Source organism: Fundulus heteroclitus, unplaced genomic scaffold (assembly GCF_011125445.2).
Source record: "Fundulus heteroclitus isolate FHET01 unplaced genomic scaffold, MU-UCD_Fhet_4.1 scaffold_824, whole genome shotgun sequence".
Taxonomy (NCBI): Eukaryota; Metazoa; Chordata; class Actinopteri; order Cyprinodontiformes; family Fundulidae; genus Fundulus; species Fundulus heteroclitus.
Genome location: NW_023397279.1, coordinates 1 through 26,805, shown reverse-complemented (window position 1 = coordinate 26,805; position 26,805 = coordinate 1). Strand labels below are relative to the sequence as shown.

Genomic DNA, 26,805 nt, shown 5'->3' with positions numbered 1-26,805 from the left:
GTAGAGCAGTAAATCAATTTGGCATTTAATTTTGTCATAAAAATGTCAATTAGCTCCCCAAACACTGCTCTATAAACACAGAAAAAAAACCTGATGATTAATAAGACTACGAAGGGCTGGACGGTTGCCAGCTGCAGTCCATGAGACATCATAAAAGGAGCCTCACAGAAATACATTTTCTATTTATATGTGTATTGAATATGACTGTAAATACATAAAAACATTTTTAGGGGTTATCTTAGAGCACATCTTGCTTTCGATCTGATGAAATACATGGATTTTACAGTTTGATTCTCGGGGGTCTCTGGTCTGATCGAGTCAGAGAGAGTCCAAGCTGTGCTGCTGCTAAACAGGACTGGACGTGTTGAATGGGACATTGATAATTAAATCCAAATATTAAACACAATGTTTGGACGGGCCTAATAAGACATGCAGTATTCATGCAGTACATCCAATCTGCAGCTGAGCCACAGCTTCGGAAAATTAAATAAAAAACAGGTTCATTTGCATCCAACCTGCTTTTAGTCCACAGTCGCTGTGACTTAGGTTTATTAAATTACGAATTAACCGGATTTCTTCAAAATTTAAAGGCAGAATGCTAATTTCCTTTAACTCAGCGCTGCAGCTGTGGCTCTTCAGGGGATCAGCGAGCAGAAATGAATATGGATGGCATGCAGTCTGCTAATATAGTCAAAAGGGAAACGCATACTTGTACTATTGGCGGAGGAAAATGACCCATCAACTGAAGCGGAGAAAACAATCCCTAACAGATTCTGTTTGCTTGACGGATCGTCTGAAAGCTCCTGCAGGGCACTTATTCACCGAGCTCCTTAATCTTTCACTTAAAGTAAAATGACCTGGGAGGGACGGGAAATGGTTCCTGGCAACATCTTTAGACCCACAATTACAGGACAGGGTGCTGCTGCCATCTTAGCTTCCTGTTTATTAGTATTCCTCTCATTTATGAGTCCGTCCTCAAAATAAATAAAGAAATAAAGAAGCTTCACTAAAACAGATGCAGTTACTCCAAAGTGCTGCTGCGGCTTCTTGTGGCTTATTTTAAGAAGAATGAAGATTACGAGATTGCTGCTAAACATTGATCGAAACATATTTTTTTTGTCCTGCAGCTTATTGCTCTGTTGGAGAGAAAAGGTAAATATTTTCATAAAAAGCTTTTTTTTTTTTTTGTGAGTTTTTGAGCCTGGTTGTTATCAACAGACTGAAAAGGGAGCAGCAGATTAGAGAGGATTAAATAAAAGTCTCAGGAAACCTAAAGCGTTTTTATACTCGTGTGTTTCTGTAAGTCTGAAGCTGGGGGATAAAGACGAATTAGGTTTTAAAAAGCAACAGTGGGAGGTAAAGGCAGGGGTGGGACGAGACGATAGCTAGTCGTCTTTAGTCTGCTTTTACAGCGCGTCTGCCCCCAGACAGATAATACTCTACCTGATATACACCTCCAGGCTCGTCAGCAGGAAAGCCAACCCTGTTGCAAATGTGGGAGTCAATGATCTTAAACTCCTCAGCGTTCAAAAGGTTTCTGACTCAAATGTGAGACCACCTGACGAATGGAAGTAGTGAAATAACGTAAGGTGCTCAGGTTCTGCGACTGCAAAAGAAGCCCACATCATCATCCTGCCACCACCGTGCCAGACAGTTGGCATGAGGTGTTTCGGGTTCTTGGGTCCTGGTTAAAATCTCCCCAAATCATCAAGGAGAACCTTTGGACCGCAAATCCAAAAGATAAAACAAAAGCATACCCACAGCAAAACATTACATTTCTTTAAAGAACTGTACCAGATACCAGTCAGTTTGAGCCCAAAACCTTCAGGTCTCTGCTGGAAAACAGCATCTGGAGAGATTTAAGTTTTCAGCATCACAGCAAACATCCACAATAACGGCTTCACCAGAACAACATGTCAGTTTTAGGAGAGTCCAGAACTGCATCTCGCAGAAAGGCTGTGGACAGGACGTGTCCTCCCTTCCTGACAGAGAGTGGGTAAATGTTAGCACGTAAAGGTGCAGCGACCTGGTAGACATCTACCCAAAAAACTAAGAGCTGTGATGACATCAACCAAGTATTGGTTTAAGGGTGTGCAAACTGATACAACATTGATACAAAAGTGATACAACATTTATTGTTTTTTAATTGTTTTTTTTCCAATAAAGGATTCCAGTGCCTTCTTCAGTTGTCACATGTCACAATAAGGATGAAGTTACTTATCCTGAACTCTCTTTTTCTATTTTTTTGGGATAAACTCCAGCCTTTTAACAACGGTGTGTAGACTTTTTAAATAGATACCGTATCTAGATCACATAGGTCACACGTGTCAAACTCAAGGCCCGTGGGCCGAATCTGGCCCGTCAAGGCAATTTATCCGGCCCTCAAGGGCCAAAAAAGACGCATCGTGTCATAAAGTAGAGGCATATATCCTTTTAAAGTGTATAACGTGGCTAAAAGAGTGCCTTCATTTGCAAATGTTGAATTTGTTTTACTGCGTAGTAACAGCATCCTACCACTGTTTTTTTCACAACACATTAAATCTACCCAGAATTGTCCAAAAAGAGAAAAAGTGATGCAGAATGACGAGTTTAAAGTGTAACTCACCCCAATATCAACTCTTTTTTTTTGCAGATAAACTGTATAAACTGGGCCTAAGGCACTACTTTTATGTTACTGTGAAATATTTAACATTTTTACGTGAACTGGAATGAAATTATGAAATCAAATGTATCATCCATACAGGTGCAACCGGCCCTTTTAATGACTTCCTGATGCCAAAGTGGCCCCATATAGAAATGAGTTTGAAATGCGTGACATAGGTCGATCACGTGCATTTAAATAACACAACCTCAACGTTATTCTCCTGATTAAATCTAATGGAAGACACACAGCTTGTCGATCTTTGCTAAGAAAGCTGATCCAAAATGCTGCGGCAAGAGTTCTGATGAAAATCAACAAGAGGGATCATATTTCTCCAATTTTAGCTTCCCTTCATTGGCTTCCTGTTAAATCAAGAATAGAATTTAAAATTCTCCTTCTAACGTATAAAGCCCTTAATAATCAAGCTCCATCATATATCAGAGCTCTGATTACCCAACATATTCCTAACAGAGCACTTCACTGTCAGACAGCAGGTCTGCTGCTGGTTCCTAGAGTCTCTAAAAGTAGAATGGGAGGCAGATCCTTTAGCTATCAGGCTCCTCTCCTGTGGAACCAACTCCCAGTTTTGGTCCGTGAGGCAGACACCCTGTCTACTTTTAAGACTAATCTTAAAACTTTCCTTTTTGACAAAGCTTATAGTTAGAGTGGCTCATACCCTGAGCTATCTCTATAGTTGTGCTGTGATAGGAGGACTGCTGGAGGACATCAGGGTCTAATTTTCTCACTCTACTGATTTCTACTGTTCTTCAGTCTACTGTTCTCCAGTTTTGCATTGTATTACATTGAAATGACTGTCGTCATTTCAGCTTTTAACTTTTTGCTCTCTCTCTTTTTCTTCATAGTAGGTACACCTGTTCTGGCGTTCTGTTAACTGTGACATCATCCAGAGAAGACGGCTCACCCGCTATTACCATCTAATGTAGAACAGATTACTAGATCAATGTGTGCTTCTGTGCTTTTTTGTCTCTCTTGTTGTGTCTCTGTTCTGTCTTCTGTAACCCCAGTCGGTCGAGGCAGATGACCGTTCATACTGAGCCTGGTTCTGCTGGAGGTTTTTCTTCCCACTGTCGCTTCATGCTTGCTCAGTATGAGGGATTGCAGCAAAGCCATGTACAATGCAGATGACTCTCCCTGTGGCTCTACGGTTCTCCAGGAGTGAATGCTGCTTGTCGGGACTTTGATGCAATCAACTGGTTTCCTTATATAGGACATTTTTGACCAATCTGTATAATCTGACCCAATCTGTATAATATGATTGAACTTGATTTTGTAAAGTGCCTTAAGATGACATGTTTCATGATTTGGCGCTATATAAATAAAATTGAATTGAATTGAATTGAATTAAGAAATGCCAGTTTGGCTCAGATTTAAATGATTGTTTCTATTTACTCCTGATACATAAAGGCGTAAAACTGGAAAAAGACAAACTGTACTTTCTTTTTGCTGTGACCTCAACTGTTTATCATCCACTACCGCTCTGCCTGTGGCTCTGGCATCAGAATCCAAAAATCTGGCATTTAGCCGCGTCCTCGTCCCTCACTGCGCTACCTGTCCCCAGAGATCACCTCAGAAAAAAAAGCCTCCCATGTCTCTTGGCACATAGCAGCATCATAAACCCCCGGCACCATGTCACCGGGCGGGGAGGGACCTGAACCTGGACCCGACATCAGCAATCACGTCAAGCTGTCCTAGCGCGGTTCCTCCGGGTCACAAGCGCCGCAGCTTTCCCTGAGAGAAACGCGACGTTGATGCAGCGAGACGCTCCGACAGATCCCCTCTGCTCTGATCTGTGAGACGATGAGAGGCTTGGCAGCGCTCCCTGCTGGATTCATCTAAACTTCATCCTGTGAAATTGTGTTTGCTACAATTTTCAGAATAATCAGACCGCGCTAGACTACGGAGGAGCTGATGTAGAATAAATGATCAGTAAAGCAGCGTGATGAACAACAGAGTTGAACTCTTAACATTTTTCAAGTAATGAGTGTTTTGAAGTGTTTAGCACAGGTTAAAAACTTCCCCAGATGATGTTCATTTGCTGCGGGTTTTTAAACTAGTAACCTTCCAAACCTTTACAAACACATTAAATAGTGTTAAAATGTGACAAATTTTCAGCCCATTAGTTCCTTGCAGACCACTGAGTGGGTGCAGATATGTTATTTTATACACATCATTCTGTCAGCTGCAACATTTGTCTGGATCCAATTAAATCAGAATTTTTTTGTGTGCCAAAAGGTCCAATTAAAACTAGTTCTTATCTCAATTAATGAAGCAGCGTTGTGCCTGCACTTTTACAACTTAGCAGGGTCTCATTGCCCCTTTTTTTACTGGATCAAGTGTTGCTGGTGTTTAGTGGCTGAAGGGAAACACAAACATTTCTGTGAAACAGGGCAGCGAAGGGACCAAGATTAGCTGTCAGCGGGTTTTTTTATGTTTTAGGTCTAGTTAAATATGGAAGCAAAAGTTAAAACCTTAATCCTATTTCCATTATCTACTACATAAAAAATCTGAACTACTGAAATGTGATATTTATTTCCTAATATCTCTTTTATATTTGACACAAGAATGTACAAGTGGACTTTAGAAATGGAAACATTTGCAGGAGAAAGTAAAACCTTTAAAAATCTCGAAGAAGCCTGAAGAACTGTCGCTCTCACCAGAAAAGTCAAGAAAGTTAATGACTTTATTTATCAATATCGTGTGTTTAAATTAGGCCTGTTAGAGCTGGACTGAGCTCATCCAGAGAGGCTGATGCCATAAAAACCCACGACGCAGACAGGTTTCTGGCCTTTCCTCCACAACATGAACAGCATGAATCCACTGAAGACTGAGAGGTTAGCACAATGTGAACGGAAACGGCAGCGAGTGATTTAGGTTCCGCTTAAAGTGAAGTTTCTCTGGGGGTTTTGAACTCTTTCCTCGCGTCCAGCGCCGATCGTAAACGCTGCTTTGCTCCTCAGACAGGCTCTTATTTCAGGTGAATCTGGCTGGCTAAGATTCAGCGGCTTCACCAGCTACAGCAGAGGGAACAGCAATGTTTTTCTCACCAGGTACGTTTCTAATAGGAATATTGACATGAGATTCACACCTGATGTTGCCAATAACCCAAAATCACCCCCGCACACAAATAAATAAAAACAAATATGGTGACGGACTTCATCCGGACAGCAGGATGACTGCAGAAATGTACTGAGACAATCTTGAGGATGAAATGGGTCGATTATTCTTTAAAAGAATGGTTTAAAATCACACCTGACTAACACGACTGGTTTCTCCACGCAGAAGCTGTCATTACCCATAAATGATTTTCTACTAAGTGTCACACTTCAGCGAGCGTGCTCACACAACTTTAAAGTACGGCATGATTTGCTCGGATTTCATTTCAGGATCACAACTGGTGTGGATTTCATCAGAAACCTATTTACTGAGAAAAATGTTCATGTGGTCAATGCTTATTTTCCCAGCTGTCTAGGAAATTCTCAGTTAGCCCGAGAGAGAAAAAAAAAAACAATATTATTTATTTGCTCTGCTGTGAACACCAGCGCTGGGAAATGTACCTGTAAATGTCCCGAGCCATCCCAAAGTCTCCGATCTTGGCCACGCGGCCCGTGCCTTTGCAGGTCAACAGGCAGTTCCGAGCTGCGATGTCCCTAAAAGCAGAAAAAAATAAATATAAAAAAACGACAAACATTATGAGATGACTGTGTGCGCCCACATTACTGGATGGAGCATTTGAATAAGTGAGGAGGCAGCGCGCAGAGGAGAGAGTCACGCTGAGCATCTGCACAGCTTGACTTGTGCCTCATCTCTTCTGTAGTTTAGCGGGTTGTTTTGTTTTTTTTTTCTCCATGCGGTTGTATTTATAAAAGAGCTCGGTGTACGAAACGCCCACAGTCACTCCCCTGTTGGATCTGAACTTTAGTCTCGCCCTGGGCTCGCCGGCATTTTTGCCGCTTCTGGATATAAATGCTGCAGAGTCACGCAGGGAGAGCGGCTTAGAGAGGGAATCTCATATTTGCACGGCACAGATTGAATCTTTAGGGAGAATATATGCAGAGCACACACACACACACACACACACACACACACACACACACACACACACACACACACACACACACGCACACACACACACACACACGCTGCAGTTTACTCCTCCAGGCACCCAACCGTCTTTAAGTTTTAAGGAGTGATGCAGCGAGCATGCAGAAAAACAAGTAACCATGGCGACCTCGTGTGACACGGAGCTCAAAGCGGATCACGAGACGAGGAAGAGGAGGAAGCGGGATAACTCTTGGCGATGGACGCCACGGCAGCAAAGGAACAACGTTTTGACGTCTGGCCTCCGCGGTCCGGTTCAATTAGATAAGAAACGACCCGACGAGGATGAAGTTCTGGTTCAGCCCGACTTAAGCAGATTTAAAACAGAGGGTCTCCCACTCCAGTGTGTCAGAGAGGTTTCAAACTATTCAATTTACGGCGCCTCAAAACTACTTCTAAATCATCTGGAATCGAGAAGCGATTCAAAGACATGAATTTGCTTTTTTCAGCTCCTTGTTAATAAACTGGGCTATCATCTGTTTCATCACCCTACAGATCTTTGCCATTCACAACTAAGCTGCGTGACGGCAACATTCAATTTTGCCGTTTCTCAGGTAACTAAAAAGAGTCGGAGATCTTTATCAAAAGCCTCTTTCACCACGACTCAATCCATCGGCTCCATAGTTTTCCTTGACATTTTATCTTTTAGGACTGATCCTAGAAACATTCACTTGCTACGTTAAATGGAGAATAAGCTGCTGCAGTCATGTTCAAGGAGAACGAGACAATGGTGGAGCTCCTAACGCTGGCCGGGAAATTACTTACTTCAGTCTGCTTTTCATTCGAACTTGATTACTTCAAAAATTTCATTTACGGTTCTATTAAATCTGTTTTGTGACTAATAATGTTTTACTTTGAATTCCGTTTGTCAATACTGAGAAAAAGACCAGAAAACTATCCAACATCTGCTACATTGATGAGGGTGAGCACAAAGAGCTGATGACAGCTTGATGATTCTCCGATCCAACGCACTCACGTCTAATTTGGCAAAATACAAAATAAAAAAATGACTGCACTCCACCAGAGGACTGGTGGCGCTTTCTGAAGATTCGGTTGGGATGCATGTCTTTTCTTGGATCGTACGCGACATTTCTGTTAATATTGTTAAGAAAAGGTGATGCACAATTTAGTCTTGTTTTTATTTCTCCTCCACACCTTGGATGTGTTGCTTTTGTCCAAGCCTGTTCCAAATCAAAGTGAGGAACCATCCATGCACCCAGTGACCCGTCCCAGAGCCAACCTGTCCTATCGCCCCTTCTTTCCTGTGCCCTCTCAGACTAAAGTAGGTGCTGAAACTAAAAATTTGATTAGCAACACAGCTGAACCTCACAGTTTGGATTTCACCCGCAGATCTCTGCGTTATGTCTGTAATCAGACAAAACTGCATCACAAACGCACATCTTTCCTACAGTTACACAAACCTGAATTTCTCAGACACTTTATTACAGAAGGTTTAAAAAGTGTGTTTTACATCAGGATTCTGGCTCCATTGTGTGCTGATAGTCCAGCGATACTGTGCTTTCTGTGGTAGATTTTGTTGTTCACCAACTCGAGGACAGTCAAACCTTTTTTAAACGAGTCTTATTTACAGGAAATACACTGAGAAATCTGATGGGAATCAGAAGATTTTTCCACTTGATCGTCCCAGACCACTGATTGACCACTCCAACTTTTTCCCGCTCCTTAAGCCGGGTTACGACACTAAGCACCACCACAACGCTCATAGATGTGGAAGATGCTACTGAAGAGTTTGACACGTTTAAACTATTTTCAATGACATGTCCACCGTTCATTCAGGCTGCGAGATCACTAACAGGAGCAGAGAACATGGAGGCTAGAGTGTTTTTAGCTTTTTACTTGGAAATCTCACAGTTAACTAGTCTACCTTTTCCTGGACGTGCATGTGGAGACCGAAGCTTTGGTAACACAGAGATCGCTAATGCAAGACGCTAAATCTTAAAGCGAGTTTGAGCCTGGTGTTGCCTCTGTTTTTAATATAAATATTTAATGATCACATGAAGCAGAAGGGGTCATAGATTATGGTTCTTCAAGAGAAACCAGAATTGACTAAAATTTGTTTCAGCTCTGCCTAATATACAACATCGACTGCTGGCTTATACAAGGTGTCCAAGAAATTCCTAAAGTATACATATGTTGTTGAAAAGCAAACTGCTTCTATACCTCACATTGTGGGCATTGCTGTTAGCCTCCACTTCCCCTGTGGACATGTCTATATGAAGTCGAGGGGGAACTTAAAGCCAAAAGCGAATGACTGAATGCAGTCACTTCAATCAAAGCGACGAACCCATTCACATTTCATATATCACCTCTGAAAAGGGCCACAGTGCCATCGAGGGGCTATATTTAACCGGAGCAGTCCTTGTATAATGATCGAGGAGAATTCATGGAAATCGGTTGCTTCGAGGCAAGGACGAGTTTTAAAATGCAGCAGCTGCTGCCACAAACCGAGCTCTGACGGGCTAGGGCACACAGCCCAGAACCTTACATAAACTGACTTTAACAGTAAATTTGAAGTGCATCTAAAATGCATTTTTTTTTTTGTCTCTTCAGCTCTTACAGAACGATTTGTTGTAATGTCTATTTTCACACCTGAGAGTCATTTAAACCTTCACATCCTCAACAGAGATTTGTTTCCGCTCGCCACAGTGAGTCAGGGGCTATAGCGTTAAAGGAAATAACACCAGAAATACAACATCCACTGGTCATTTAGCAGATTTAGCAGAGGAATAAGCAAAAGAAACATAAAAGCTAGATTACGTTGTTCTCCGGCAGCATTAACCCTCTGAATTGAAACACAGCTCATGATTCAAGCCTTTAATCCACCTGAAAAACGAGCCCTGTTCATTCAGCGCCCTTTACTCAACCTCAAGTAAACACACCTTCATAAAACCGGAGTTAGCCTCAAGGACAGCAGTCGGGGCAATTTTAATACAGGTTTGAAGGGAGAAGATTGGGTTGTGCAGAATATTTTAAGAGTCAGCCATTAGATGGATTGATGTAGCTTTACTGAGCCACGCTGGGCCAAACAGGCTTTAATAGGCCCCATTAGTCAGCGGCTAATGTTTAAAAGTCCAATAGAAGATCCTATTATATTGCCTCAGTACAAATGTAGAACCAGCGTTGACCTTTACTCTTTTTAGATGTTTTTTTCTTTTTTTTTTTGCTCTTGGATATTTTTTTTTTTTTTTAGAATTTCACACATGCGTCCCCTCATCCTTCACCAAGCACAGTTACTGCAGATCTGCTCATCTGACTTGTGGCTCAGACACAGACCGTAAAAACACAAGCCGGCCGCCCCATCTGGCCGCTCCCATCCTAAACGCATCGCTTGTCCTTTCTGCGATCAGACCGAAGGCAGCAGGCGTGCAGAGTCCATATGCTGCTGTTGGACCGATCCAGTCTATGAGTCTGAGTCTAGGTGACCATGTGAACGAGGGCTACCTTTTACCGCTTATATGTAAAGAATGATCTAATTCAGTTCACTGTTTGCGTTTTTTTCTCTTCAGCTGAAACGAGGTCCGGGTACCTGTGTATGAACTGGTTCTCCTCCAGATACTGGCAGCCCTTGGCGATGTCTCTGGCCACGTTGAGAAGGTCTACCATGGTCAAACTGGACGGCTGGTCCTAAACCATCAGATGAGAGACAGAAAAAAGCCGAGGGACGGCGGATTACTCAGGTTATCTAGCAAAGGCTGACTAAAAAAAAAACAGCACCCAGAACAGAGAATTCAGATGGACAATAAACACAAAACAAAATGAAAGCAAGCTTTTGAAATGTGCATGAATATGTGCAAACAGGAGCAAAAATCCATCTTTTTTAAGCCGTTTTCCTCCACAGGTTGGCATCTCCAAACTCCCACATGGGAAGGACCGGAGTATCCCAGCTGAAATAAATGTCGATTCTGTTTCCCCGTGTCACTGATTTGCAGTAGGATTCCTGGTCCGACGCCTCCGACCACATCAGCTGCATCCTCTACATCCAAAAAAGGGGGAAGCAGCGCTACACTGAGCTCCCGCATGAGGCAGAGCGCCGCCATCCTAAAGCCTAAAGAGCTTTAATTTTGGGATCCATTTCTTTAGGACATGACGAGGTTTCAGTGTGTTCACACAAACAATTAACAACATGACCGGTTGGCTTTTATTTTTGACAGAAAACCAACCATCATTCCAAGCGCTTCTGACACAAAAGTGTTACAGCAATGGTGTTACCTGAAACCTTCTTTGTTGTTATTTTACTGTTAATCTAATAAAATCTGCATTAAACACTCCAAATCCTGCTCTATAGACTAACACCAGTCTAATAAGAGGATAATAGACGAGGAATTAGTCGGGCTTTCTGCTCCGGCAGAGCCAGCAGTCAGCTGCTTAATCATGTCACACAGCCTGCTAAAAGTTGCTTGTTTCAGCAAACAAATATCTCTAAATCGACGAATGTAGCTTTTTTAAAGGCAAAGGGAATGCACTGTAGCCCTCTTTTAGCCAGCTGTCTAGCAATGTGCAGCATGCGGACCGGGTTGTCGATCCAACACTTCTTACTGAAAGGACTTCAATCAGTATAAAGGCTGATTTTTCAGTCAGACGTTTTAAAGCCTGGATACACCCTGATATCGGTATCTGGCCCATGCCTGGACATGCGCTTCCACCCATCAGGCAGAGGACGTGGACAGAAAGCCTCTCCTCTTTAAACGCCGCTCTCTAACACATCGTTTTATTTCTACAACTGTTGGCCACCTGGCAAGCTCCAAACAGGAGACACGGTTTGCATCTGCCTGCATTTAGCTGCCAAACTGTTCGAGTTTAAAGGGTCCCTGGGGAAACTCCAGCAGGCGATGGCGTCTGATAAGTTTACTATAACTTTAAAGTTAATGTCGCCGACTGAAGGAACAAAGTTAGGTCGGGCAGAGCGGTGTGTCTCACCAGCCGCGGTCTAGTCTCTCTCAGGAAAGTCTTGAGGTCTCCTCCAGTCATCAGCTCCAGCAGGATGAACCGGGGCATGGCCTGCAGACTCACGCCGATACAACGCACGATGTTCTGGTGGTTGAATTTACTGCAACACAGAGAACATGATGAGTAGAGCCTTCGCAGCGCGCACAGGAGGAGGAGGACTGTGTGTGTTCGCAGTTACCTGATGATTAGAGCCTCCATGAGGAAGTCCAGCTCATCCTGCTCAGAGCAAACCTCAGGAAGCGTCTGAAACAAATGAAATTATCCTGCAATGAATGCCTTTGTGCAGGACTAAATATTGGACATAATTAATGGTGCATTTCTGATACAGCCTCTGAGCTACACTTCTATAAATCATAACTAAGTTTGAGCTTTTAAACTGCTGTTGTTTCACCAGGTCGGTGGGACTGGACTGACCTTTACGGCCACCTGCAGCGGACTCGGTTCGCCTGGTATCCCCACAGCCAGGCCTTCGTAGACCTCCCCAAACGCACCGTGACCCAGACCCCTGCAAGGAAACACACACAGTCCTGTCACATATGCTCACACCAGTCTAGGCGACATCAACAGAAAACATCATGATGTCTGAGCAACACCCCGACCACTGCTTACGATAAACGTCAGTGCAGCTAAGGTTTGGACCAGCAACAGCAGTTTGTTCCTTCACTTGTGTAGCTCCGGATGGGACGTATTGATTGAAAAAAAAATTAAAAATCCTGCTCAACTAAAAACCCTAACTCATTCAAATAAGTGAACTATGATCACAGAAGTGAAGCAATAAAGGACCATAGCTGCAGCTGAGCTTCTGAGTTATGTTATGCAGCCGTCTGTCCATCTGTTCACCCGCTGAATTATTGCTTTTAAAAGACGCTAAAATGACTGAGAGGTTAGATATGGGGCAGTACCACTGAGCTATATAATACACTGGAGTGCTAATCGCCCGCTGTTAGAACGAGTCACTGTGAAGCCACCAGCCGCCATATTGGTACTCCCTAATTTCCTCTAGTAACTACAGAATATGTGCGCTACAGCATCGAATAACGAGGATTTTCTCATGTTCAGGGGGGGCTTAAAACTTTTAAAATGTCGAATGCCATATACTTTTATGTTATGTTCTAAAACTATCAAGTACTGAGAAAGTCATGTGCTGAAATATTTTGTATTTTATTTATTTAAATATATATATATATAACATTTATATAAATTAATATATAAATAACAATATACATAAACATATATATATGTATACATATATACATATATACATATACACATACTTATATATACATATATATATTTAATATGAATAACATGTAAAATATTTCGGCACCTAATTTCCTAGTAGTTGATAGTGTTAGTACATCCACTGAATATAAAATTACCTGTGAAACGTTTTCACACAGCCAGAAAACTGCTTGTTGTTGCAACTGAATCCTGTGGGATTCTGTGAGAGTAGGGAGTAGCAAGATGGCCGCCAGTGACTTCAGTTTTTCAGCAAAATCAGCACTCCAGTGTATTATATAGCTCAGTGGTACTGAACTTTGACATGAACACTGTATATGATTTTTCCCAGGTAAGCTTTAAAACATTCATGAGTCTGTCCATTTCATGACCATAAAACTCCTAATGTGGTACCGAGGGGCGGTGAGACTTAAAACACTCATTGTTTTAATAGAAGGTCCATTATTAGAACGCATTACCACCAGATAGACAAACATCATGTGTTAATCAAACGAGATGAAGGCAAACTCGTTGTACAAACAGCCGTGAGGGTGTTTAGCAGAACTTCAGCCTAAAGTCTTCGATAAAGAGTTCAGAGACCAGACCGGTAAGGATGTGGATCACACATTAAAACTTCTTCATTGAACATGTGGAAATATTTTTTTTCTTCTAAAGGGACTTTCAGGAAGATTTTATCTTGCGACGGCCATAATGTGGAGAATTGTGCGTCATTCATGAGATGGTAATCTCAATCCGGGATGATCCGCCACCATGTGAGTCTTCATGTGGTAAAACCCTAATAGAGGAAGCCTTTGGTAAATTAGATTTTAAAAGAGGCCAACACGGCTATCCCTCCCCCTCCCCCATCCCCCGGTCACACTCTGTTATCTGTAGCTCAGTCATTGCAGTTTGTAATAATTTTCCTACCTGGTGAGGGAAATGTTGCGGCGCGGCACCTCCTTCAGGTCGCTGACCGTGGCCGTCTTGCCGGCGAAGCAGTAGTTTGGGTTGTAGTCGGTCATGATGGTGGAGGCTCGCAGCTTGCTCAGCTTGCAGTCCGGACTCTGCAACTCCAGCTGAATGGACTGCAGCTCCGTGTGTTTACGCCTGTACACTGTCGGGCGGAAAATGAAAGCGTTTGATTCCCCCCGCTGAGGTATCCGCAGTTTACAAAGCAAACAAAACCGTGAAAGCGATCTTCTCGGAGAAAATTGTTGCTCGCGGCTACAGGCTGGAATGCTTTTTTTTAAAAGATTTTATTTCTCTAAAGACCAACGTTTGAAAAACAAGAACTGTGAAATTAAATTATTAAGTTTCTGAGTAATTGAGACGCTCTCTGTCAGATGACAGAAACTGCTCCAGCAATTAATCCCAACATTTGAATCTGTTTTTTTTTTTTTTAAATATTCACCTTAAAAAGACCTCTTTACGCCATGAAGATGGAAAGAGTTAGTAAAGTGATGATCTGGACCTCTCACACACCAGACAACACAGTTTTTAATGGAGCTATCCATCACTGAACCGTCTCTTCCGCCACCTCCACGACACTTGAAAGTGGTCGTCTGAGTGTGTGAGAGGGCTTGGATGACACAATGTCTGCACATGTCTGACTGTTATTGCCTTAGAGCAGGCAGTCAGAAGGTCGTCTGTCCAGGCCACAGGGCTCACTTTTTGCTTCGACAGAAACCTGCAGAAGGCTGAGAGGGAGGAGGAGGAGGCGGCACCAACAGGGACTTTTATACAACCAGCATAAAACTTCATTAAAACCACGAAGTGTTCAACAATAACATCTGGAAGAGTAGCGAGACGGAACCGGTTCAGTGGCAAAATGCGCAATTTTGAGCCAAAAACGTCTACAAAAACAATTTAATAATCAAAACACTTTTGTATCTCTGCCCAGTTATTGCCATAACTTCGAAGCTTGAAAAAACTTTGGATGCTACAAATAGAAGCATCCCCCTGAGAGAATAAACACAAGAAACTAATGCTCATCAAAGTTATTATGAGAGGAAAACTAAGCATCTCAAATAAGTGGCCTAGACACTAAGAAAACAACAAGTCAGCAGCCCAGTATATAAGATAAGGAATCCTGAAACTAAAGCAGACTCCATGAGATAAGTAAAATTAAGGATAGGTTCAAGAGAAACCTTTCTCGCAACCAGACAGATAAACAATAAAGAAACGGAGAGCCTGTTTAACATATTATACTTGCAAACACTTAAGAATTATGGCAATAAAACATTAACAGCACAAATCACACACACAAAAAAGAAATTTACTAAGCTCAACATAATAAGACTCCAGGTACAGACAGTTTTACTGTGCATGGAGTCGCTGACTCTGTTGTTGCTAAAAATGTTTAATTGAGTCCTTAGAAATGGAGAAGCTCCCCCTTCTTTGAAACCGACTATTGTTCCTATCATACCTAGAGAAGGAAAAGAGTGCACACCCTTAGCACTCCAATCCAGGCTCCAATCAAAAGTTGGCAACCAGTCTGTTCGTACTGCAAACCGTTAATCAAATTACAGCAGAGGGAAGACCAAGCATTGACTGTAGGATGTGCTTTTAATGGCCCGTTCTCAGCTGTGTCTTCATAAAACTGGATCAAATCCAACCCTGGTTTAGCGGTGGGACGGATTTAAAGGAAATGCACATATTCATGTACGACACCAACAGTGGTCGGAGTATAGGAGTTTTTTTTTTAAGCCTGATTGATTCACAGGTCCCAGTACGTTAAACCACGAAGAGGCAATGGTGACCTATTAGACTGATGATGGTGATTTAGTGTCAAGAGTGCAAAGAAAAAGTCTGTCAAACTTTGAGGAAGTCTGGAAACTGTGGACCAAGAACTTTTTAAATGGTGACAACAAAGTCTAGCTACTGAGCGATCGCTCAAAACTGTTACATAGTGCTGTACATGCAACAACCTAAACAAATGAAAAATAGCTAAGATCGCATTTCTGAGGAATTCGCACTGGTACGGAGCGCACATAGTTACGTCTTGTTTTAGGCTCCTTAAAGTTGGAATTACAAATGGGAATGTGAGGGTTTTCTCACAAGGCCCAACCTAAAAATCCAATATGGCCGCATTTCATGTAAAACGTACCCATATCTGTGGTAATAAAGTATTTATTGAAGCGTCTGACAGTCAGAGATAAATCCAAAAAAGAGATAAATCTTTGAAAATGTTGGAACAGCATTCGTAGGCATAAAATACAGAAAAATACTTTAAATTTTTCGTCTTACAGCTGGAATTCGGCTAAGTTGGGCGTGACCTTATTCCCAGATCAGAGTTACAACCTCGCAGGTAAACAGAGACAGCGTTACCGTAGCGCCTCGGGGTTGTCGGTACGTACTTATCATGACTCCAGAAACAGCCAGCAGCAGGGCGGCGATGAGTGCCGAGGTGCCCACAGACAGCCCCAGGGCCAGGTGGGAGAGAGACGGCTGGGGAGGCAGCAGGGTCGCCTCTGAGAAACGACAGGAAACAACGGCATCACGCACCCGTAATCCTCCCCAGAGGAGCATTAGCATTCAGCGAGCTCCACGCATCTCCGGCTTAATTAATGATGTGAAAGCGATGACACAACAGAGCCAAGGAGCAGTGACGGCCGGTGCATGTAAAAGTGCTGGTGGCGACGGGGTGAGGGTGGGGGTGAATGGGTTGGCTGACCTAATTACTCTTGTCTGAGCAGAAGTATAAATCTGTAAACTGAAACAGACCATAGTGGGAGCGTGCCCTTTAACGACCTTACATCATTAATGCAAACAGATCTGCAGATCAGGGCATGCTTAGACCTATTATTGTGCTGGTAATAGGCCTGACGTTGTGCTTTAAATTATAAACTGACACTCAGCCGCGCACAATATTCTCTGACTGACATCCCTTATAATGTATTTACTTATTTTTTTTTTTTACTGAGTTTACAAATTATATTTGAAGAGCCAATTCCACCTTCACAGAAGTATCAGAGTCTAGGTAAAACCTCTAATTTTGTAAGCCATGTCAAAAATGACAGGCTTCTCTGTGACAGCAGAATACGCTTTAATAGTTATACTACTCATTAATGATCATAAATGAATAAAGGTCCCAAGACAAAGAATCATTAAATCTCAGTCCCCCTTAGGCTTCATTACATTTTTAGATAAATTCATTATCTGTTCTCTGAGTCACACTCGGTTAGAGGAACAAAGCGGCTAAGCTCATTTCTACATTTATTTCGGTGAAAGGGTGAGAATTAGGAGCAATCCTGGGTTATAGTCTGACCCGAGGCGTTGATGCAGGACACTCCGTCTGCGGCCAGGACGAGGTCTTCGTCGCAGTAGCAGATGATGCTGTCTTCGCTCTCGTGGCATTCGCCGCTTTCGCAGTGGCTGCAGTTCTGAACGGGGCTGATGATCACTTCTCCGTCTCCCTCCATGGCTGTCGGTGCGCAAAAACAAAGAGAAGGAGCAGCAGATTAGACCTGCCTCTAAATATTTAAATTAAAAGTCCTGTATACAACCCATTTATAGGAAATATTAAGTGCACTCTGGGATTTTGCAGCTTATAGAACTATAGAATCTTATAGAAGATCTTATAGAATCTTATTGTAGTCATTGGACTAAAGTTACTTCAGATCATAAAGGTTCGCAGACTTATGCACCGCTTTCTTTCGGACTCCTTCCAGCATTTCAGTCACTTTGAGGTCAAGACTTTCTGCCATTCTGCAGATTTGCTGTTGTGTTTGTAACCAAGAGTCCGTATATGGACAAATTTCGCAAATTAGCTTAGACTGTGAATGGTAAAGCGTTTGATATTTATTAATACGTAACACTTCTGCCTACACAAATGAATTCAATCAAATAAAATACTTTTAATGACCCAATTTGTGTCAAGCTCCAGCTGCCAGACAAACATCCACATATTTGGCTCTATTGTATTTCAGTCTGCAGAGCATTGGTGACTGCAAAACAAGCCTTAAATCAACACCCCTCCACCACCGAGCTTGGCACTTAGATGTTTGTGCTGATTTTCTGTGCTTCGTGATGAGCGGTGCCATCTAGGCTAAATCATTACTTTGGTCTCCTCTGTCCAAACCACTTGTTTATTTAGTGTTGCTGCTCCAGCTCAGCCATACAGCTAAATTATTTTAAGTGTGTGGTATTTCTCCCGGTAACACTCCAAGATAAGCCATACAAGCTTTACTCTCCTTGTAATTGTCCTGTGATAAACTTTAATCTGGTTGGATTTGCTTCAATATCTGTATTTTATAATCTGTTTCTTTCATGAAGCTCTTTCCTTATAGGTCTCCAGTCCATCACAGGGAGACACAGACACACACAGGAGAGACAAACCACGCACACACTCTCATAAACAATTTTGGAGAGACCAATTATCCTGACAGCCATCTTTTTCAGCTGTGGGAGGAAGCCGGAGTACCCAGAGAGAACCCACACATGCACAGGGAGAAAGTGCAAACTCCATGCAGAAAGACCCCATAACCTTCTTGGTGCAAGGCAACAGTGCGACCAAACTACACCGCTGTGCACACATTTAAAACGGACAATAAATAAAACAAAGCACTTTAAATCATAAGGAAGAAGTAGTTTTGTTTCATTATAGCTGCATTTTAGGAACAACACTGTCCTTAATTTGGAAAAAGTACAAGAAGTACAATTAAAAAAACGTGTGTGGAATAGTGCTTTTGCTTTCTGCTTAAATTTTTGCTTGTATTTAACACTTCTGACACCGAGTTACATCAGGTAAACAAAATTATACGTACGTGTTTTGTAGATTAACTTCTTTACATGCTGATTAAAGTCAATTTTCCCTTTTCAATAAAAAAATAATAACCTGGGCAAGCGAAATAAGCAACAGTTGAATTAAACGCTGATGTAATTTCCCGGACATTATCCTCCAGCTGTCCTGGATGGTAGCGGTCCTTCTCAATCAGCCTGCATACAGTCTATTATGCAACGCCGATTAAAGTTTAATGAGCAAACCAACAGCAGCCACCCTTGACTTCCGCCTCTCAGTAAAAAAAACAAAGTGTAACTCAGTCTGACTGTCAAGCGTGCGTCTTGAATAAGATGTTATGAAATTTTGGCCGACCTGGTAGAAGTTGCAGACAGGAACTGATCCATTATTCAAATCGTGCGGCATTGTATTAGGGAGGAAAAAAATAGTTAATGTGAGCGACTCAAACTCTGAGTTTGTTGTCAGACGCCAAGATGAGAGTCTTAGTCGGTGAACAGAGGTTTTCAGTTTTTTTTAAAGTTTTCTGAGTAAATGCAAATTTTTTCTTACTACATTCTTTTAAAAATTAATTTTGTTTTTACTATCCCATATAAAATCGGAGGTCCTTTGAGAAACATAGCCAAAACCTATAAAATATTGAATATGATAAAAGTTTTACTATTTAGGGTGGTTTCTAACTGAGCAGGAACGATTGTTTACTCTTATAAATTGATTTGAGACGTGTCTGTGACTGAAAGCCACTAGTTATAAAACTACTACTACTACTACTGCTAATTTCAATCTAAAAATAAAGTAACACTTGTAGAAAATGGTCCATCTGTCCTTCGCTTCCTTACTTAAAGTCTGACCTCTGTAGAAACATCTCCCATATATTAATAAAGATTGTTTTCCTAACTTTGTTTGGAAATTTGAGCTGGAAGTATTCACGTTAAATTCATGTAGGAGCCCTGAATGTACCAGAGACACGTTAAAAGTAACAAGAGTTTCATTAATATTCTTTCCTGTCCAGCTTGTGCTCACGATGTGCACGGCTCAGTGGGTTGTTTTGCTGCATGGTCGGCGCTGACCCTCATGTTTGGATCACAAACACAATCTGTTCTGATAGTTATCTGCGGCAGCTCCTTCCCTCTCTGGGATTACGGCTTCCTGCCACAAAGAGTTTCAAACTGATTTTACAACCACATTTTCTCAATTTGGATACGAGGAATTCAGGCGTCTTAATTGTAAACAACGTGGAGCAGGGACAAAGCAGTCTCACATGAATTCGTTATGGATTGTCAGGGAAAGCATGTGCTATTTAGTAAGCAAAGCCAATTCAGTCATCTGCAGAATCTATTTTCTCCCATGATTCTCTTATCTCCAGAAAGTACAAATACATAAATCTAACCCAGAAACACTGGCGAGGTTTACAAGGAAGAATACAAATGTCCTGAATCCAGCTGCTCGCTGCATACTAATGAGTAAATGTGCTCCTCTCTGCTGTGCATCTTTAGACACAGTCAGCTCCTCCATGTTGAGTGAAGAGGATGAAGGTTTTCGGAAAATATCGGTAGCTCATTAGAATAAGTTTCATTCAAATGAGGGCTTGTGCGACGGCGTTGTTGATCCCCCTAAAGAGGGCACCAATGGTTTGACTGTGCTAAGGTTGTAAAACATAGCATTTATAGAAAATACAATATGAATATACAATTTGCTCAAATGTACATTGTTAATGTGCAGATAAATGACAATAAGGTCTGTGTCTGATCTTGCTAAAGTATTAAAATGATTTGAGCCTTTTCCCATTTTGCCACACTGCCCCCTCAAACTTTGCTATATTGGGTTGCATCACACTCAGTTCTCCTCGGTCAATATTCCCCAGAACCAACCGTTGCATTGCTTTAAGCTCTTAAGCTGCATTGCCTTCCTGTATTTTAGGGTTCTTGTACTACTGGAAGGTGAACATCTGCCTTAGTCTCAAGTCTTTTGCAACCTCTAGCATATTTTTTCCAGGATCGTTCTGTGTTTAAGCTCCATTAGTCAACTGTGACCGGCTTCCCCTGCCCCTGCTGAAGAAACGCACCCCCACAGCATGTTGCTGTTACCGCCTTGTTTCAGTGAATGGATGGCCTCTTAGTATTTTGCATGTGGGCCAAAAAGTTCAATTCTGGTCTCATCTGACCAGAGAAACTATGGAGTGAGGATTGTCTGAAAAAGATTTGAATAAATATAAAAGGATATATATACATATACATACATTTATAAATATCCAAGTACAAAATACAAATATAAAAATGTGACATACAAATAAATAAACACATTTATATAAATAAACGTGTCTTTATAAATATATTTTCAAGATTTGAAAATAAATATGCTTGACTTTGTATGTGGAATCTGCATTTGTGAATCTCCTTTTTGCTTTTATGTCGATGATGGCTGCATCGAGAACTAGAAGCCTCCAAATATCCCATGCCTGCTCTACCATTACGCAACACGCTGCTCTAAAATCATATTTTGTTCAAGCTAAACCCCCCCCCTTTTTTAATTATTGACTGTAAAATTAATTGGATTATCGGTAGTGTGTGGAGATATGTACTGTATCTGACACAGATACGAGGGGCTCAACACTACTAATCTACCATCTACATAATAATATCCATTCATCTTTAACGAAAACGGTTGACATCTCGTCCCTGACCAAAGGTTGTAGACTAAAGTTGAGCATTAGTTTATTTACTAAAGACATACATGAGTTTATGTTGCTAAAAGCCGTTTTACACACTCCTACAGATAATCAGAGAGCGCGCTGAATAACATTCTCCACAAATCCCTCAGTTCCAGTCAGAATCTGCTACAGGGCCGACAGAACAGAGTGACCCTGCAGCTTTCCCTGCATTTCACTATAAAAGCGACAAAAATCCCTTCCTGGAAGTGATAAACGTCAGTTAAGGTCAACAAATGATGAATGGTAGACAGCAGAAAGTAACGGCCCAGTTTATCAAGTCAGATAATGATTTATCCTTCTATTCTTCATGTCACACACTTCCCATCTATTCTATTAATCTGTGAACATTTTCATCACTTCCATTTTTGTCATTCCCACCCACATCCTGCTTCCCTAAATTGATAAATGGCAATTTTCTGTGTAAATGATTAACTGTGAACGTTAGAGGCTGTTATGAAACATGACTCTGTTTCCATGAAATTCCTACAGTTTTAATCAAGTCAGCATCAGATTAATTGAATCTCTCTATTATTCAGCGGTGCTCCATTTTTCCTCGCTTTTTAATGCTCCATTTTTCAGCTCACATTTATTTACATCACTTCAGGGTTTTGTTTCCTCTTAGTAAATCTAGTAAATTTCTGCAAATATTCAAGGTAAGCTTTCTCTTTTGCTGCTTTTAAAGTTTTTATTGCTGTCAAAATAACTGCAATGAATAAACATGCAGATTAAACAAAAACCAGCATCAAATATTTCACAAAGGTATTCTGGATGGAAAGGTTGTCGAGTCGTTGCGTGAAGCTGCATTGCTTCAGTGAAAGCTCAGACAGATGGAGGCTATTTGAAAAACCACTTTACTGTATTTTTCGTTTTTCTCCTGTTTCTGCTCCTCCATGGAGCTGAGTGGTGATGTCTAAACGGTCAACTAGCTTTTAGCCAGCAGAGAGGTTTTCAGCATCTATGTCATAAAAGCCTGTCAGGTTCAAATGCCCGAGCAGCATGGAGCAGGAGGAGGACCACAGGTTCCACATGAAAGAAGTTCTGATAAATTCATGTTTTCTACCAAAAGAGCTGCTGATCCAGAAAATAAATAGCTGTAATCGTTACTTGAAATGTCCGTGGCCCACTGTTCTGATATCATAGCTTGAATGTTCTCATATTACTAAAGTGGCTTCCAAGTGCGTTGAAAGCTTCATTGGATGCAATTACATACAAATGGAAAGTTAAATATAAAAAAGCTCCTATTACATAAAGTAAAGCAAAATTTATAAAGGAAAACTTAAATATCAAAACAAGGAATTGCTGCTTTTGAAGGATGTTCAGTTAGTGGTTTTATCTAGTATTAAATGTAGTGTCCTTAGTGCAAACTAAGGGTTCCTGAGTACCACTATATTAACAAAAAAGAAAAAAAAACATACTCTCTATTTATTAAATACTTAATTTTAAACTTAATTGTGGACTAAAGCAAAGAATTAAAAATAAAGTAAAAAGTATTTAAGTTGGAAGAGTAAATCTGAAGTCCGGCCTCCAAGTCGAATATGACAGCTTGTGTTTGAAAAGGTGTGATAAGGGCAGTGACAGTTAAAAACTTGTTAAGAAACATGTTCCTGTAGTGCTTAAATATGTAAAAACTCTGTTACTAGCTTGTATTGCTAAGCATAATTAGCCTACCACTGAGCACAGTAATTAGCATTTCCAACAGGTTTTCCAATTTGCCCCTGGAAGATGGTTTAGTTAGCCTCGGTTTACATTTCCAGTTGTATGGTTTGACTTAAGTGGTCAAAAAAAAGTTTGTGAGCACTTCAGTCACTTCTTTCAAGTTCAGTTTCTGGGATTTTTTCAGAAAACCTCCGCTGCTATTCTTCTTTGACACGACAATCAAAGTAAAGATCAATGCACTTACGCAACATTTTTGGAGCTTTTAGTTTGTAAATTGCTGATACAAAGTTTTTTTGTTTTTTTCCGGTGTACCAGTAAATTTATCCCAGGTACCACCTGTAGTTCCAATACACAAAAGTTTTAAGAAACTTGGAAATAGAGGAAAAGGTTATAGGATGACTGTGCTGAGGAAAAACGTTAAAGCATTATGAACTAAAACCCTACTCAGTCAGAACTTTCTTGCACCTCCTCTAATTTAGTTTTGAAAAACATTTTTCATCAATCAGGGTCCGACAGCAATCGCCAGCAGCTGTGCAGGATGGAGCCTTGGTATGTTCATTTTCCAACTAACTCCACCTCATATATCCTGTTAGATCGAGATCTGGAGTGCTCGCTGTCCATGTCTACCTACTTAAAGAAAAGTTGAAATGCTCATTGCTCAGTAACGGAATGCATTGCAAGTATAACCCTGAAAATATAAATTCATCATCAGCAAACCCACTTTGGGTTGATGGGGGAAAAAAAAGTCCACCTGTGCATTTTCTGTGGAGATAATGACCACCATCTGCTCTGCTCGTTTACCTGACATGAAGCCCCAGATCGTCACACATTTTTCTTGTTTTCCTCAGTCACTCATATTTAGATGTTTAATAGGATCCAAACAAATATTACAGCATCGTTCCCTTGCTGATGCCGCTCAGGATTCAGCTACACTCTATGGCTGCTTGTCTGTTGCCCACTGACTCCTTCTTTTTTTAGGTATTAATGATGGTTGTAGTTTGGCTTCTTTTTTTCAGCTGACTTATTACAGTTTGCTCACAAACACAGAGTCAGTGACGGCCCATTATTGTCTGTCATTTCTTTTGTTGTGGTTTTCCTACTTTCAGGAATATTACTTTGGCTTTGTTTTGTTAATAGTTGTTCCAAAGTAGATATGCAGGTGACTGGCTACAGCCAACCTGACTATGAACGGATTTTTACAATCTAATTTTTCCGTTGTGTCATACTTCCTATCAGTTAACCTGCTGCAACAGCTTGTTATGCACTTTTATTTGTCAGACTCATAGAATTAGACTCACACAGGTATTTGTTTTAATTAATGCAAATTAAATGATGATGTAACTATTTTTTTGTAACTAATGGAATAAATGATATGTGAAAATGAATTGAAATGTAATTTTTAAAGTTTAACCAAGCAAGAATATTCAGCTGCTAAGTAAAACTGTTTTTTCTTTTTTGTTATTTTTTTTATTTGCTAGGATGGAAAATCGTCTGAGAGCAGGAATTTCTAACATTTTCGGCCAAAGGTTTTACTCCCACTTATGAAACCCGCAAATATACCTAATGTTTCCTAATTAGCTGAAATTTACAAGCTTGTCTGTGTTTTAAATGAAGACATCTTCTTTTTCATGATGTTACCTTTCAAAGGGTAAAGGAATGGCTCTCCATCTGGACCGAGGAACGATGTACCGTCATCTCCATCGGTTTTAGGGTTGTCAATTAGCGAGGTGTTCCCTCCTGAAAAAAACATGATTGAGAAGGAATTAGAGTTGGTAAAGTTAGTAAAGTATATATATATATTATTTTATAGTTTTTTTTTTTTTTTTGCAGAAAGCTCTGCTGTTGGATCCATGCTGAGACAGGGCAACATAACCAGCATCTGCAATCACCCAGACTCTCTTTTTTAAGCCACTGACAGGCTGAGGTGGGTTTTATCAGTATCTGACAACCTCATGGAAAGGATCTCTGAAGTGTCACATAAGCAGAAGTCGCAATCTGAAATCTTGTGGGAGGTGACGTGACGTGAGCCGCTTTAAAAGTAAGACTGTTTGAACAAAATGTCCTACGACTCACACTTTCACAGCGCTTTGCAGGACTGGGACAGACTGAGGTTGGGGTTAGTTTTGTTAATGACAAGGGTTTATCAAGCTGAAAAACACAGATCTTTTCCTTGAGTGCTGTTGCCACAAGAAAATGAATATAGAAAAATGAGTATGTTGGTAAAAGTAAGACACTTTAAATAAAAAGTTTGCCTCAAACACTAATATAGTCAGTTTTGTGATTAGCTGCAATTTTCCTTTAACATTTAATTCAGACAGGAATGCAACTGTTTATGCAAATTATTCTCAATCATTGTTTGCTAGAAAACTTTAAAAGATTGCCTTCAGGAATAATGCAAAATGCAGGAGACTACAAGGAGCAGTAAAGCTAAAAAAAAAAAATATATATAAACACAAAACGTTGAAGTGTGCAAAAATGTGGTTATTGTAACAATGATAAAAACAAGATATTGCCAGACAGCTTGCAGCAGCTTAACTATTAAACTTGGTAAAGCTAGCAGATCCTCATGAACTCACCTCTGTAGCCTCCGCCGCCGCCTCCCGATATACATCCACCCCCTCCGCCCCCAAAGCCACCGCGGGTCTGCCAGAACTTATGACAGGCCTGCCCTCCCTGGCCTCCCAACACCAGCGGTCGGCCTCCCTGGCTGACGGGAGTGCTGTCATTCCAACCTCCACCTCCACCTGTCAACAAACAAAGCCGCACATTTAATGTCATCTGAGGCAAAGTGCTTTGGAAGTTGAAAATATCCCACACTTACACCGACAGCCCTCCATCAGCACTCAGAACACAAACCAGGGTTGGAGAGCACTGACTAAGCCATCTTTGTCTCAATTTATTTTAAAATTTCATTTTGGCTGGGAAGAAAGCAGGAAAAGCTACAATCAAAGAAGGCTGCGTTTAATGGCAGTCAAAATGTGCACTCTGGGTCACGGGCAAGTTAACCTGACCAAATGAGGAACACTTGGAGAAAGCACAGAATCACAGCTCAGATCTGAAAGAAGGACAGCTCCAACCAAGTTTGCCGTCTGAAACTGAGAAACATGGTCAGATAAACTGTTTTTCAAAATAAATAATAAATAATTGCAAATTAATTAAATGTTTTCTACATTTTCTAACTCTCCGTGGACTTTGTAGTGCTTTCACACAAGTTGCGAAGAGTAACCTCACAGAATCATCACAGTCTGAAAAAAGTAAAAAACAAAACAAAAAAACATTAATTAGGTCAATGAGAGTCTGACTTTCATTCTCAGCCACTGAGAGACCCTGCTCGTTGAATTGCACCTCAATATTAGCATATTAGCCAACAACAACAACATATAAAGGCTGTTGTTGTTAGCTAACATGCTGTTGGCGCAATTAGTAATGATGGCTCACTAGCTGCCATTAAGATTTAAGATTAGATTAGGATTTACATTAGATTTTAGATTAGAGTTAGTTATAGCTAGCAAACATGCCAGTGTGAGCAAGCATTCTAATATTAGCGCATTAGCTAAGATTAGCTATCAGCTGGTGCTAATGTTTTAAAAGTTAGGTTGTGTAAATAAACAACAACCCATTTGTAGCGGTAGTAAATGCTGTAGGTAATGCTGTATCCCATGTTTTGCAAAAATTGTGTTATATACTTCTATGCTGGAACAGAAAATTTTACCTGAATTTAAAGTGAATCAAATTCCGAAAAGTAGTTACCAACTC

At 41.0% G+C, this 26,805-nt stretch overlaps 1 protein-coding gene across 1 annotated transcript in view; it reads right to left on the bottom strand.

The window, feature by feature from the left end:
• The window catches only part of LOC118562197 (ALK tyrosine kinase receptor-like), a gene marked incomplete at its 5' end in the record, with an annotated part of 38,706 nt that extends 12,913 nt beyond the window's left edge, over positions 1–25,793 (bottom strand). Inside the window, 10 exon segments of the mRNA XM_036134480.1 lie at positions 6,217–6,309; positions 10,308–10,405; positions 11,699–11,828; positions 11,907–11,971; positions 12,143–12,233; positions 13,874–14,060; positions 16,303–16,416; positions 17,214–17,369; positions 24,688–24,786; positions 25,626–25,793. Coding sequence (XP_035990373.1) covers positions 6,217–6,309; positions 10,308–10,405; positions 11,699–11,828; positions 11,907–11,971; positions 12,143–12,233; positions 13,874–14,060; positions 16,303–16,416; positions 17,214–17,369; positions 24,688–24,786; positions 25,626–25,793 — 1,201 coding nt within the window.
• Between the last annotated feature and the right edge of the window lie 1,012 nt (positions 25,794–26,805).